General features: G+C 37.7%; 1 protein-coding gene across 3 annotated transcripts in view; it reads left to right on the plus strand.

Moving 5' to 3' along the window:
* The window catches only part of CYP39A1 (cytochrome P450 family 39 subfamily A member 1), a 97,878-nt gene extending 87,490 nt beyond the window's left edge, over positions 1-10,388 (plus strand). For all 3 annotated transcript variants that reach the window (XM_064360992.1, XM_064360993.1, XM_064360994.1), the window contains exons 11-12: positions 6,259-6,346; positions 9,751-10,388. In XM_064360992.1, coding sequence (XP_064217062.1) covers positions 6,259-6,346; positions 9,751-9,822 — 160 coding nt within the window. In that variant the 3' untranslated portion in view covers positions 9,823-10,388. The remainder of the gene's footprint in view (positions 1-6,258; positions 6,347-9,750) is intronic.
* Positions 10,389-16,071: the final 5,683 nt, after the last annotated feature.

Below are 16,071 nucleotides of genomic sequence, written 5' to 3' on the forward strand. Positions count from 1 at the left end.
GTCTAAAAGGTACTGGTCTATAGAGAGCTGCACTTAACAAGTCCAAGACTGAGCTCTAGATTACAATTCCCTTAGCCTTCTCTTCCTTCTGTCTTCCTCATGTCTGAGGTAAGTAACAGCTGTATGTTTGCATTTCCTCAAGTCAAAAACTTTGGAGTCATCCTTGACTCCTTTATATTGTTCACGTGTATGATGTAAACCATCAGTCCATCTGACAGTGTGTATCCAGACTCTAACTATGGCTCACAACTATTTCTACCATCCTGGTCTAAGTCACCACTTTCTGTTGTCTGGAAAATGGTAGTGGCTTTCCTATTGCTCTTTTTACTTCCATTCATCTCACCCTATATTTTATTCACAGTGTAGCAACTGAAGGATCCTTTTAGAGCGTGCCACACTTCTCAAAGCTGTCCAGTAGCTTCCCATCTCAATCCTAGCCTTTCCATCATTACTCATTCCTCTAACTCTGGGTTTTTGCATGTTTTAATTCCTCTCCATGGAATACTATACCCCAGATAGTCACATGGTTGACTCTCTTATTTTATTCTAGAGTCTGATAAAATGTAACCTCATCAGAGAAGCCTGCCTTTTCTAAAATATTTTGCTCACACCTCCATCAACTTCCTTTCCTGTTCTTATTTATTATTCTAATATGTATTCTACTAGAATTTAAGTTTCGTGAAAGATGAATATTGTTTTTGTTTACTGGGGTTACTTCAGTGTTTAGAAGTATATAAAGCACATGAGGACACAATAAATATAAAATGAATGAATGGAAGTCTTATTTTATTGTTAGAACTCAGTGTATAATCTAAGTGTCACTTTACTGTTCCGATAAAAGTTACTTTTTTGCCATAGAAGAGAGAAAAGACAGGTGTGTTACATTCACACCCTAGTTATCCATTCAAATTTGACCCTTGGTGTTCTGAAATCTTTGCTAAACTCCCAGCTCCTCCACATGCTACCACCCACATCACTGAAGATGAGATGCTGCTTTTTTCACATCTTCTCCAGCAGAGGGATGAAAGTGAGGTTACTCATGCTTCCTGCCATTATATCACCTCTTTACTTTCCACTGCACTATCACACAACATAGTGTAAATGTATCAGCTCTTGTGGAATTTTTAGGGTAAAAAAATATAGCATAGGTAGGGAAATATTAAAATTATACATAAAGTGTTTCTTTTCCTATAGTCCCAGAGAAATGTACTTAAATTGAGCACTTCATAGAAGGTTCCTTTTTCCTAACCTTATAGGCCTTTATATGGTAATGTGTTTTTCTCTTTTGCAAAATAGTCACAGAGCAGCTGCCCTCCTTTTAATCTCATCTCTCCCATGAGAAGCTGATTTTACTCCAAGATATAGCACCACCCTTCCTCTACAGGTCATTTCTCAGTCTGAGTATACAGTAACACAAGGGGCTTTAGCAGGACTGTCCGTGGTTGCTTTTGGGACTTCAAAACAGTTCATGGTGGGCACAGGCACACTATTCCTTAAGACCTGCCCACATATTAATTTTTTAAATTCTCTGCTGAATGGTTGTCATTTCAATATCAGTCTCTTCCTCTCTTTTACACATTTCCCAAAGACAATCATCTTTTTCTCTAATGCACAGTATAATCTAAATCCTTAAGGAGGAAATTAAATATTTACCCCCAGATTATTTAGGCTGGTCTCTCTCATGCTAAAGTTAGTGCATTATTATAAAGAACAGTGATAGGATTTGCCTCTGTGTCCACATCCAAATCTCACGTTGAACTAGAATCCTCAGGAGGAGGAGAGGCCTGGTGGGAGGTGATTGAATTGTGGGGGTGAACTTCCCCCTTGCTGTTTGCGATAGTGAATGAGTTCTCACAAGATATATGGTGTAAGAGTGTGTGGCACTTCCTCACTTTGCTGGCTGTCTCTCTCCTGCCACCATGTGAAGAAGGTGCTTGCTTCCCCTTCACCTTCTGCCACGATTGTATGTTTCTTGAGGCTTGCAAGCCAATGCTTCCTGTTAAGCCTGCAGAACTGTGAGTCAATCAAACCTCCTTTTTTCATAAATTACCCGGTCTCAAGAAGTTCTTTATCACAGTGTGAAAACAGATGAATACAAACAGTATTAATTCCCTTTCTTTATACCTTGACTGGTTATTATTTTTCTTTCTATTCTTTAAATACATTGTTTGTAAGTATTCTGGCTTGCATAGTTTCCAGTGAAAAGTCTATGCTAACTTTTAATCTTTGTTCTTTATTTATGGTGTCTTTTTTTTTATGGCTTATTTTTTTAAATGCCTGATTTTTTTTTTTTTTTTTTTTAGTTATTTGATTATGATTTGCCTTAGTATGATTTTTCTTTTCTTCTTCCTTTTTTTTTCTTTCTTTGAGGCAAAGCCCTGCTCCATTGTCCAGGCTGGAGTACAGTGGCGTGATTTCAGCTCACGCAATCTCCACCTCCTGGGTTCAAGTGATTTTCTTTCCACAGCCTCCCAAGTAGCTGTAGTTGGGATTACAAGCACACACTACCATGCCCAGCTAATATTTTTGTATTTTTAGTAGAGACGAGGTTTCACCCATATTGGCCAGGCTGGTCTCTATTGTGCTCTTAGCTATGAATGCTGATCTTGTTTGCATTTCTCATTCGCTTAGCAATTTCTTTTAGTGATCCAGGAAGTATTTATTGAAGACGTCCTGTATGTTGTAATAATGCTTCGAGAAACCTCAGGTGGTCCTGAGCCTCAGGTGATCCACATGCCTCAACCTTCCAAAGTGCTGGGATTACAGAGTTGAACCACCGTGCCTGGCCTGCATGATTTTCCTTATATTTCTTCTGCTTGGGGGATCATGATCTGTAAATTATTGTTTTCAAAAAAAATGTGAAAATGTTTCAGCTATTCTCAAAATATTTTTCCTGCTTGCTCATCTATATCTCTAATATCATGTATGTTAGACTTCTTTATTTTATAAGCAAATAATTTGTTTATTTTTATAGCCTTTTATTCTATGTACTATTTTAGACATTTTTCATTGTTATGTTATTTTAAGTTCCATTATCTTTTCTTTGGCAGCATTTTGCCATCTGTTAAATCCATCCAATTTAGTTTTCATTTAAGATACTGTATTTTGCATTGCTAGCGGTACAATTATTTTTAGAATATCTTCTTTCTCTCCTCATTATGCTGTTTCTTTCTACCTTTTTGAACCTGTGGAGTATGTTAGCTATTTTTAGTATCTGTCATTTGTGGGCCTAAATTTTTTCAATGGCCCTTCTCTTAATTTGGGGTCATTTTTCTGTTTTTTCTAAGCCTGGTAACTTCTGAATAGATGGCAAGACGTAAATGTTAAGTGCCATGAATACTGGGTTGTGTTGTATTCTTTTAGTTTAGACTTTATTATGGCATGTAGTTAGTTGCTTAGAAAAACAACTTTTCAAAACTTGTTTTTAAGCTTTGATAAGGTAAATCCAGAGCAGCATTTAATGTAAAATAATATAATCCCACTATTAAGTCAATACCCATTTAAGAGCTCTAGCTAATGGTGCATGTGCTATACAATGATCAGATCTTTTTCTTGTGTGAACATGGCCTCCATGTTTTGTGTGAGCTCTTGGCCTTATTCAGCTTCTTGCACTTCGATTTCTCTTTCATTTCCCTTTTTCAGCCTCAGTAGTTTCCTCTCACACATGCAGAGATCAATACTCTGCCAAATACTCAAGGAGACCCCTATCTGGATCCCTGGAATACTCTTGCTCTCTCTGTGTGAAACTTTCTTTTCTGATATTCTTCTCTACAAATTTTAGTCTTGTTAGCTTGCCTGAACTTGGATCTCTGTCTGCTGAATTTACTACTACCCTCAGACATGTATGAGTATTTCTGTCCTTGCACTGTGGCCTGGAAACTTCCATTAGCAGGAAACCAAAGCAATCATGGAGTTAGTCTCATTCTTTACTTCCTCTGGAGATCTTTGTCCTACACTGAATTTTGCCCTGTTTTTGAGTTATTTGAGGCAGGAAGATAACACCAGTTTTTGTTACTTTATCATGGCCAGGAATGGAAGTTCCAGTTTGTTAAAAGTTCAACAAAACCTTAGTTGTGAGAAATTCTGAACCTGCATACAAGGTAGCAAAATTGCTTTTTCTTAGAAACATTGCTGACTTTGATCCAAATCAGTAAATATTAGGCATGTTCTATTTCATAGACATTGATATTCTCTTGGAATAAATTATCTTTAGCATTTGCAAGTAAGTAGGGTTAAATTTACATCATAAATATTACTGAATAATTGATGTGGTATTCAGATGGGTTATAGCAACACCTGGAGTGCTCCAGATTTCCTTTAAAGTAAAATACAGTCAAGATGTTTCAAAAACAGTAGTGGGGACAATCTGATATGAATATGAGATCATTCATATATATACATTCACTCATTCAATCAACAAACATTGAGGATTTAAAGATAAGACATAGTTCTTGCTTTTTGTGAAGACTGTAGTCTATAAGGGAAGATGGACACACAAATTACTAGCTGTATATAGTAAGATATAGTAGGATTGTAGGATAAAGACATTAGTTAAGGGATATGTAAAGTGCCACAGAAATACAGAGACAGGTGGACAGGGCAGGAAATTGAATCTGCTCTATTGAAGCATCACCTTCCATCACTATTCATTTATTCAGTTAACATTATTACGTCCTAGTAGTGTGCTGTGCACTGTGCTAAGGCCCCATAATACAAATCCTCCTTTGGGAGAGCCAGGGCTAACAAGCAATCACAATGCAGTGCAGTAGCAGCTATGGCTAAGATGTGAACAGGAAACCACTGGGGTGGAGAGGAAGGGCACCTCAACCTGGAGGACAGTTATCAGGAAATGCTTAGAGAGGAGATTGAGCCTCAGAAAGGGAAAGGTTTGTGGCACAGAGCATCATCATTCAGGGAATGTCAGGTAATATAACATGGCTAGAGCCACGTAGTGTCAATTGAGAGCTCTGGGGGAGAGGATACTCAAGGGCTGGCTGTATTCTGCTGTGGTGTTTGGGGGGCCGGGCGGGGGAGAGAGAGAGAGAGAGAGAGAGAGAGAGAGAGAATGTGTATGTGTGTGCATATAATGAGGAGACAATGAAGATCTGTGTTTTAGAAAGTTTACTCTGATAGGGTAAAGGACAAACTAGAGGGCAGTGAAACTGGAAGCAATGTGGAAGCTGAATTGATTCAGTAATCCAGGAAATAAATGATGAATAACCACACTAAGGGAGTCGTGGAGGGACTAGAGATAAGGGGTTAAGGAGGGGAAGTAAGAACTATTTAGGAGGGCAACAAGAAAAAAGGATTTGCTGCCTAATTGGATACGGAGAGTGATGGAGAGGATTGAGACTATGACAATTTTCTGTCCCATTGGGCTAATTGTATTCACTAAGGGAGATGTTTCCTAAAAGGGTTTGCCTATCCTGCAGAGAGCTCAAAACAACCCAAAGGGATACAAGGAAAAATAACAGAATTCCACTTATACTTGTTTCAGCTTTTTAGATTCTATTTGTATGTGTCTTAGAAAATATGCGCTAAACAGAGTAGTTTATGTGCATAATTTAAAATAAGTGAGTATCAATATATTGTAGGGCATGCTGAAATATTTTATCAAGAGCGTGTGATAAAACGCCTGGGCACTCTTGAGACAAGGAATGCAAAACAAAAAGTGGATTTGGAGGAACTGGGGAATTTGATGTTCCTGTGGAGCATTCAGGCAGTAATTTCCAGTGGGCTATGGGGTCTAAACTTAAATAGGTCTGTCCAATAGAGCCTTCTGTGATCATGGAACTGTGTTAAATATACACTGTCCAGTATAGTAGTCAGCAACCACATACAGCTTTTGAGCACTTGAAATATGGCCAGTGCAACTGAAGAACTGAAATTTTCCATTTTGCTTTATCTTAAATTTATTTATTAAATTTATTTAAATTTAAATAGTCACTTGTAGCTAAAGGCTACGACACTAGAAAGCACACTTCTAAAGAGAGAGACTTGGGACTGTCATTGAGAGCTTCCACTAGCTCAGCATTTTATATACATTTTAAAGCAATTTAATTATCCCACTACCCTATGGAGTAGGTAGTATCAAGAAAGAAAAGAGTTAAATCTTACTCTATCCTTTAAATAGGAAAAGAGTATATTGCAAAGAAGAGCATATTTACTCTGAAATATGTATGCTTTCTAGATATTCTCCGTTGGCAGATATTTAGGCATCTTTCACAATCAAGTAACAATTTTATTCTTTTCTTTCAGGTGGTTTGCTCTGTTAGAGATTCAGATGTGTATTATTTTAATACTTTATAAATATGATTGTAGTCTTCTAGACCCATTACCCAAACAGGTAAGTGTTTTCAGAATTTTGAATATCATGACAACTTATAAATTTGATACAACACCCCTACTCTCCACCCCGAGTTTTAATTGCTAGAGATCAGCTGACGTTTCTTCACTTAGGCCTGATCTTAACAGGTGCCTTAGATTGAGCCACACTGAGAAGATGCTTGGTCTCCTTAATTCAGGATCTAATCTATATGCCCAGTTACCACCTGGCTGGACTTAATAGCAGTCTTTCCACCACTTACAGTATTTTCCAACACATTTACGAATTTGAAAACTTTTCTCTTAGTTAAAGAAACAAGGTCCTGACTTTGCCCTTATTTTCCTAGAAAGGAATGTCTGTGGATCCAAAAGAGAACTATTGTTTTGAATGCAAGTCATAGCCCCTGGTGCATTTGAAAAGGAATGGCATGGAAAAAAACTAACCTAGCAGTAAAAAATAGTGAACAGTGTAGTTCCCTTCAGGGCAACAAGAGCCCCTAGGCCCTGGGGGGTGGGTAGTCCAGAGGTGCCAGGTTGGGGAGCCAGGGACTACAATAAAAAACCTTAGACATCTACCTGGTGTTCTATTGTAGTATGACTGAGCTGCACTTGAACCACAGAATGAGTCCTTTTGATTCTTCCCTTCCTTTTCCAAAGGCAGAGGAGCCTCCCTCCATGGCTCCTCATTCCTACCTCAGACTATTGAATATTCCAGTCATTTAAGTTCTCTGTAGGTCTTTTCTCCTAGATCAGTGGCTCTCGAATTGGTGCGAGCATCAGCATCACTAGTAGGGCTTGTTAGAACATAGACTGGATAAAAGGTGCTATTTATCCCTAGAATTTCTAATCCAGTAGGAATCAGGGAGGGGCTCCAGAATTTGCATTTCTTTTCTTTTTTCTTTTTCTCTTTTTTTATTTGTTTTTTTGAGACAGAGGCTCCAAGGAGTGCAATGGCACAATCTCAGCTCTCTGCAGCCTCCACCTCTTGGCTTCAAGAGGTTCTCATGCCTCAGCCTCCCCGGTAGCTGGGAATGCAGGCATGCACCACCATGCCTGGCTAATTTTTGTATTTTTAGTAGAGATGGTGTTTCACCATGTTGGTGAAGCTGGTCTCCCAAAGTGCTGAGATTACAAGCATGAGCCACCATGCCTGGCCCAGAATTTGCATTTCTAACAAGTTCCAGGTGATGCACACTTTAAGGACCTCTGTCTTAAGAAATAAGAGGAAGTTCAATTTAAATCCAAATATTTGGAAATCATGTGAAAACTTTGGGTAAAGGGTGCTATTTAAACTGGAGCCGAAGCTCAGAAATTAAGCATGGCAATCTCAGGGCTATTCACATAGTATTTTGTGCTTTGATTTACTCTTGATTTAATAAGGCTAATGTACGAAGAGATAAATGAAAGTCTTGGGTGACATTTCAGTAGGAATTATGTAAGTGCATAAGTGACACAGAAAATATTATATTGCTCACAAATAGGCACATTTCAGCATTTCCCTTGATTTCTTTTGCATTTCTATTTTGAAGACAAGTAACTATCAGTGATGAAGAGCTCTCAGAATCTTACAATGAAAGGGAACTCAAAACAACCTTCACAAAGGTTCTCATCTACCTGCTACATTGTTGACAAAATGAATATCAGGATCAGGCTTTATGGACACCAAATAGTAGTTCCTGGTCCACTGAGTTGAATGTCACAATGTTGTTCAGGATTAAACTCAACATCCAAATATTTTCCCACCAGCAAGAGGACACCAGAATGCCTCTTCACATGAGAAGGATGGCCTTTGTTAAAACTATGGAGATTAGTAATTTTGACCAATTCCTTAGACAAGATATTTCCTAGCACTTTCTTCCTAAGCATTCTATTAGCTGTATTTATTATACCGTTATATATGTCTTATTTATGTTTTGATACCACTGAAAACATTTTTTTAAGAAATGTTCTCTCAGGCTATAAAAACTACAAGTCTGAGTGAATTCTCATGACCTCGACGAGCATTTTATTTTACAATTCTTATTCTAGAATGAAAAAATCAATTAAAATTATTTAAGTATTGAACTTGTTGCAATAAATTATAAAATCAGGTGATCAGAAAGTACAGGAAATGACCTTCAAATTACCAGGCTCTTCTAGGGGAAGGCAGGGATGGGTTGTCAAAGCATGTCCTGAACACTCTGTTGTCAGGCGCAGGGAAATCAATGGTCATGGAAACAACTCCCCTGAAGGAATTTACTTACCATAGTAGAAAAAATCAAATGCTAGGATCTCCAATTTTAATTTTGCAACAGCCCAATGTTTTATCTTACCTCAAAGGGTCTTAAATGATGTAGTGTTAATTCCCTTCCATTATGAGCCAAACAAAAAGGAAATACTACAAAGTTTGAGGATCTGTGATCAGGCAGCAGTGTCCTGATGCTGGCAGTGGGGGCTATTCCATTTTGAGCATTAAGGAACAGTCAACTCTAATTCTCTTGCAAAAGCAAGCACATTTTTGCTAACATAGTGGGTTTTTGTTTGTATGGTTTTTTTCTAAATTTTACTTTTGGGGTTCATAGACCCTTAGAAAAAATCTCACAAAACGTATGGATCCCCTTTGTAGAAAAGTGCACACTTCTTCATGCACACAAAGTTGTGGATGCAGTTTCAGTGGGTTCATGGAACCCTGCAACTTATTCTATCAACTCTCCAAAGAATCTTCTTGCTAAAGAGCCTGTTTAATACTCTATTGCATTCAGGCTTGAAAATAGACTGATTCTAAACTGTATCCACCTCATCTTTCCTTACTCCTCATCTCTCCTCAGCCCTTATAGTTGATGGAAAAGGTTGCTTTTCTTTTTTAATCCCCTAAACCTCAAAAATCTCTTCATATTATTTATGATACACTGACCTCCCCTTGATCCTACACAGATTCATATCTTATTTCTAACTAGGGTGAAAAAGATTAGAATATTTGAAATCTACAAAATACCTTATGGAAAGTCATGATCATGAATATACTATAAGTGGTTCACATCATCAACTCCACGTCGTTCTTTAAATGCCTGTAACCTGCAGTATAGAGATCTCACCCAGCGATTATAAATGAAGTGTCGCAGTTTTTGAGCCAGAAATGTAGAAAGAGCCTTATTTGTGGTATCTTCCTTAGCCAGATAAAGTGAAGGGTGGCAGACCCATAGCTTTCAGGCGTGTTAAACTAAAGAGACTGTTATTAGAATAAGGGATTTTATTCTTTGTCTGCTGCCTGAATGGAATGCTAAAGTTGATGTTGGATATTATGAAGTTCACTGATGCAAACACTTCCCCACTTGAAAGACCTAAACTGTGTACCTTTTAGAGAAAATTACAATTGAATAAACCTTACGTCTAAAACTATTAGCTTATGTCTCTTAATTTCTATTTCTTCTGCATTTCTATTTTTAGAGTTCTCTCCATTTGGTGGGTGTCCCCCAGCCAGAAGGGCAGTGCCGCATTGAATATAAACAAAGAATATGACCTCTTCTGGACCTCACAAGGGCCAGGGCCTTCTGGAGGAGTGGCACCACCCCATCTGGCAGCACCTAGACCTGAGCTCTACTAAAACATGCTGCTTCACTTTGTTTTAAAGCTTAATTCAAGAACACATTCAAATGGTGCATGTGTTTGGTATCATCAACAGTAGACCAAGAATCTGACATCACTCTCAGTAATATAGAGACCTGAATACATGGTTTATAGGAAATGATCAAGTGATTCAAAAAACCATTTTTAAGAAGTTGGAATTTGATTTCATGCACAACTGTATTAAAACATTAAATAGAAGTGTCATTTGAATGAAAATCTTAGCGCATTAAATTCACTGTCAAGGCAGCATACTTAAATTTCTATTTTGAAAAGACTAATTAAAAGTCTTAGATTTTAAAAATTTAATAATGCTTTCTACAGATTTTCTATTTTTTCTATTTTTCTTAATGCGTTTCTCAACTAGAAATCAGAACTCTTAAACTGTATTAACAAAGTTCTTTATTGTAAACATATCTAATAGTAAAAGTAATAAAATGATAGTTTCTGAGGCCTGTGAAGACAGGAATGGTGTCTTACATTCACTTCTACACTTTAATATGCTCAGGATTATACTTTTTCTATAGAGTATATTCAGTAAATGTATGTTGTTTGGAGTATCAATTTATATTTTAATTAATGTGGAAGCACTGTTTTGACTCAAGGTATTTGCAATCATAGTTTTGACAGATATCATATTTTTCATAATGCATAGAAACACAAATATAATGGCGTGCCAAGACAAATAACTATGTGGAATCTATTAAGGACTTATAACTGTCAAATATTTACCATGAAATCCAGAAAAGAAATCCTATCGTGTTCAGGAAAACATATGACACTAATAACAGAGTGAACCTTGATGTCATAACTTATCTTCCAATATTCTGTAAAGTGCTGCTTGCCTCTCTTATTTCAGTGAGGAAGCTGTGTGTGGTGCATGTTGTTCTTCTGTGGCTTATTTGCTTCCCTGGGCTAGAATTATCCCATGAGGTTGATAATGATTGCTTAGTCATCCATTTCCTACTAGCAAGCACATGACTCCCTAGGAGAAAATTAAGTACATTGAGCTGCATTAACTCTTCCAGACTAATGTAGTGATTTTGAAGCTTAGCTAGCAGCTTACAGCTTAGCTTACAGGCTCAGGGATCTGAAGTCAGAAGGAGCTGAATAAAGCAGTTCAGAAGTCCACAACAGCTCTGAGAGTTGCAGGCTATAACTTGGCAGTTCTGAGTATAGTGGGTGCATTTTGAGGGAAGCCTTCTTCTCCCAAGTGGCTAAGACTCACAATGAAGCACTGTATTTGAACACAGTGTCCACTGTAGCCAAATTTGCGGTCCCTCAGAGCTAGTGTAGCTGCTTTTTTTGCTCAGTAAGGATGAATGTTGGCTGACAAGTTTATGCACTTTAAAAAAGAATGCAGACACAGGAGATCTGTTGACCTTTGGAATAATGAATAGTTAAGAGGAATATACTTGGAAGTCCCATATTTCATTTTATTTCCCTAGCCTGAGGTTTTCTATTATACATAAATATACAATCAGCATAAATTCTCGTGTTAACTGGAATTTTACTGAAAGCAGAGCCTGAGACAGGACTTGTGTGCAGATAGCTTATTTGGGATGTTCTTGTGGGTAGCGTAAGTGAGGGATCAGGAAGAGAATAAGTCATTATTAAGGTTCTGTTTTTGCGGTAGGTGTTATAGCATCCAGAGCTCAATTTCACTGGGATCACCTGAGAATAATATATAATACTTACTAGAATTGTACACATTAAAGATAAGAGGTAGAAGAAATTATTGACTGGCTCCCGTTTCCTATTCATTAATGATTACCCCTGGGGATGTTAACCCTGCACTTGTAAGCTACATTTGTGTGTGGACTAAGCGAAAGTATCAGGTGGAAAGGAAATGAAGTGAAGGCTGATAAGAAGAAACAGTATGAGGAGTAGGTATCCTTGAGGCTGAAAAGGAAATATAGTGGGAATAAATGAGTGAGAGCTGGGAGGGTAGAAGGTAGAGAAAAAACTGTTTCAAAAGTTCAGAGGACAAACAGATGGGGTATGTCAGTGTTCATGGTGGGCACGTGAGGGGTTGCTGGAGTGGGGGTTAGCTAAAGAGAATGGAATAATGAAAATATTGATTATCTTTTAGTACAAAAGTGAGATCACCTATATGCAGAACAGTGTTGTGGAGATAGGCATTTTGGCTCTTGTGATAGTTGAAGCTGACCTTTTTCCTTATTCAGAAGAAATAAGTTGGCATGGATTATAATTTAATTTTTACTTGACATCCTGAAACAGAAAATAATTCATGCATTTACTGACAACTGCAGAAGTAAATGGTGGTGCAAATGAACATTTGTTTTGTTTGTTTCTTTGTTTGTTTTATATATATTTTATTGCATTTTAGGTTTTGGGGTACATGTGAAGAGCATGCAGGATTACTGCATAGGTACATACATGGCAATGTGGTTTGCTGCCTTCCTCCCGATCACCTATATCTGGCATTTCTCCCCATGTTATCCCTCCCCAACTCTCTAACCCCTACTGTCTCTCCCCTAGTTCCCTCCCACAGACCCCAGTGTGTGATGCTTCCCTCCCTGTGTCCATGTGTTCTCATTGTTCAACACTCACCTGTGAGTGAGAACATGCGGTGTTTGATTTTCTGTTCTTGTGTCAGTTTGCTGAAAATGATGGTTTTCAGATTCATCCATGTCCCTACAAAGGACATGAACTCATCGTTTTTTATGGCTGCATAGTATTCCATGGTGTAGATGTGCCACATTTTTCAGTCTATCATCAATGGGCATTTGGGTTGATTCCAAGTCTTTGCTATTGTAAACAGTGCTGCAATGAACATTCATGTGCATGTGTCCTTATAATAGAATGATTTATAATTCTTTGGATATATGCCCAGTAATGGGATTGCTGGATCAAATGGAATTTCTATTTCTAGGTCATTGAGGAATCGCCACACTGTCTTCCACAATAGTGGAACTAATTTACACTCCCAGCAACAGTGTAAAAGTGTTCCTATTTCTCCACATCCAATCCAGCATCTGTTGTCTCCAGATTTTTTAATGATCGCCATTCTAACTGGCATGAGATGGTATCTCAATGTAGTTTTGATTTGCATTTCTTTAATGACCAGTGATGAGCATTTTTTCATATGTTTATTGGGCTCATATATGTCTTCTTTTGTAAAGTGTCTGTTCATATCCTTTGCCCACTTTTGAATGGGCTTGTTTGTTTTATTCTTGTAAATCTGCTTTAGTTCTTTGTAGATTCTGAATATTAGCCCTTTGTCTGATGGGCAGATTGCAAAAATTTTTTTCCCATTCTGTTGGTTGCTGATTCACTCTAATCATTGTTTATTTTGCTGTATAGAAGCTCTGGAATTTAATTAGGTCCCATTTGTCTATTTTGGCTTTTGTTTCCAATGCTTTCAGTGTTTTCGTCATGAAGTCCTTACCTATGCCTATGTCCTGAGTGGTTTTGTCTAGATTTTCTTCTAGGATTTTTATGGTGTTAGGTCTTATGTTTAAGTCTTTAATCCATCTGGAGTTAATTTTAGTGTAAGGTATCAGGAAGGGGTCCAGTTTCTGCTTTCTACACATGGCTAGCCAGTTTTCCCAACACCATTTATTAAACAGGGACTCCTTTCCCCATTGTTTTTTCGTGAGGTTTGTCAAAGTTCAGATGGTTGTAGATGTGTGGCCTTGCCTCTGAGGCCTCTGTTCTGTTCCATTGGTCTATATCTCTGTTTTGTACCATGCTGCTTTGATTACTGTAGCCTTGTAGTTAGTTTTAAGTCAGGTAGTGTGATGCCTCCAGCTTTGTTCTTTTTGCTTAGAATTGACTTGGCTATGTGGGCTCTCTTTTGGTTCCATATGAAGTTTGAAGTGTTTTTTTTCCAGTTCTGTGAAGAAGATTGTTGGTAGCTTGATGGGCATAGCATTGAATCTACAAATTACTTTGGGCAGTATGGCCATTTTCACAATATTGATTCTTCCTAACCATGAGCATGAAATGTTTCTCCATCTTTTTGTGTCCTCTCTGATTTCATTGAGCAGTGGTTTCTAGTTCTCCTTGAAGAAGTCCTTTACATTCTTTGTTAGTTGTATTCCTAGGTATTTTATTCCCTTTGTAGCAATTGTGAATGGCAGTTCGTTCTTGATTTGGCTCTCTTTAAGTCTGTTATTGGCATATAGGAATGCTTGTGATTTTTGCACATTGATTTTGTATCCTGAGACTTTGCTGAAGTTGCTTATCGGTTTCAGGAGATTTTGGGCTGAGATGATGGGGTCTTCTAAATATACAATCATGTCGTCTGCAAATAGAGAAAATTTGACTTCCTCTTTTCCTAATTGAATACCCTTTATTTCTTTTCCTTGCCTGATAGCTCTGGCTAGAACTTCTAATACTATATTGAATAGGAGTGGTGAGAGAGGGCATCCTTGTCTAGTGCCAGATTTCAAAGGGAATGCTTCCAGTTTTTGCCCATTCAGTATGATATTGGCAGTGGGTTTGTCATAAATAGCTTTTATTATTTTGAGATACTTTCCGTCAATACCTAGTTTATTGAGAGTTTTTAGCATAAAGTGCTGTTGAATTGTGTCAAAGCCTTCTCTGCATCTATTGAGATAATCATGTTGTTTTTGTCTTTGGTTCTGTTTATGTGGTGAATTACGTTTATAGACTTGTATATGTTGAACCAGCCTTGTATCCCCGGGATGAAGCCTACCTGATCGTGATGGATCAGCTTTTTGATATGCTGTTGCAATTGGTTTGCCAGTATTTTATTGAAGATTTTTGCATCTATGTTCATCATGGATATTGGCCTGAAGTTTTCTTTTTTTTGTTGAGTCTATGCCGGGTTTTGGTATCAGGATGATGTTGGTCTCATAAAATGATCTGGGAAGGATTCTCTCTTTTTGTATTGTTTGGAATAGTTTCAGAAGGAGTGGTACCAGCTCCTCTTTGTATGTCTGGTAGAATTCAACTGTGAACCCATCTGGACCTGGGCTTTTGTTGGTTGTTAGGCTGTTAATTGCTGCCTCAACTTCAGCCTTTGTTATTGGTCTATTCAGGGTTTCGACTTCTTCCTGGTTTAGGCTTGGGAGAGTGAAAGTGTCCAGGAATTTATCCATTTCTTCCAGGTTTACTGGTTTATGTGCATAAAGTTGTTTGTAGTAATCTCTGATAGTGGTTTGTATTTCTGTGGAATCTGTGGTGATATCCCCTTTATCGTTTTTTATTGCATCTATTTGATTCTTCTCTCTTTTCTTTTTTTAATAATCTGGCTAGTTGTCTCTCTATTTTTTTGATCTTTTCAAAAAAACAGCTCCTGGATTTATTGATTTTTTTGAAAGGTTTTTGTGTCTTTATCTCCTTCAGTCCTGCTCTGATCTTAGTTATTTCTCGTCTTTTGCTAGGTTTTGAGTTTTTTTCATCTTGCTCCTCTAGCTCTTTCAATTTTGATGATAAGAGTGTCGATTTTAGATCTTTCCTTACTTCTCATGTGGGCCTTTATTGCTGTATATTTTCCTCCAGGCACTGCTTTAAATGTGTCCCAGATATTCTGGTGTGTTGTGTCTTCCTTCTCGTTGGTTTTGAAGATCATCTTTATTTCTGCCTTCATTTCATTGTTTATCCAGTCAACATTCAAGAGCCAGTTGTTCAGTTTCCATGAAGTTGTGCGGCTCTGAGTTAGTTTCTGAATTTTGCTTTCTAACTTGATTGCACTGTGGTCTGAGAGACTGTCATGATTTCTGTTCTTTTGCATTTGCTGAGGAGTGATTTACTTCCAATTATATGGTCAATTTTAGATTAGGTGTGATGTGGTGGCGAGAAGAATATATATTCTATGGATTTGGGGTGGAGAGTTCTGTAAATGTCTATTAGGTTTGCTTGGTCCAGGTCTGAGTTCAAGTCCTGGATATCCTTGTTAATTTTCTGTCTCATTGATCTGTCTAATATTGACAGTGGAGTGTTAAAGTTTCCCAGTATTATTGTGTGGGAGTCTAAGTCTCTTTGTAAGTCGTTAAGAACTTGCTTTATATATCTGGGTGCTCCTGTATTGGGTGTGTATATATTTAGGATCATTAGCTCTTTTTGTTGCACTGATCTTTTTACCAGTATGTAATGTCCTTCTTTGTCTCTTTTGATCTTTGTTGGCTTAAAGTCCATTTTATCAGAGACTAG

This window comes from Aotus nancymaae, unplaced genomic scaffold, assembly GCF_030222135.1.
Source record: "Aotus nancymaae isolate 86718 unplaced genomic scaffold, 86718_ANA_hifiasm-v0.15.2.pri h1tg000040l, whole genome shotgun sequence".
NCBI lineage: Eukaryota > Metazoa > Chordata > Mammalia > Primates > Aotidae > Aotus > Aotus nancymaae.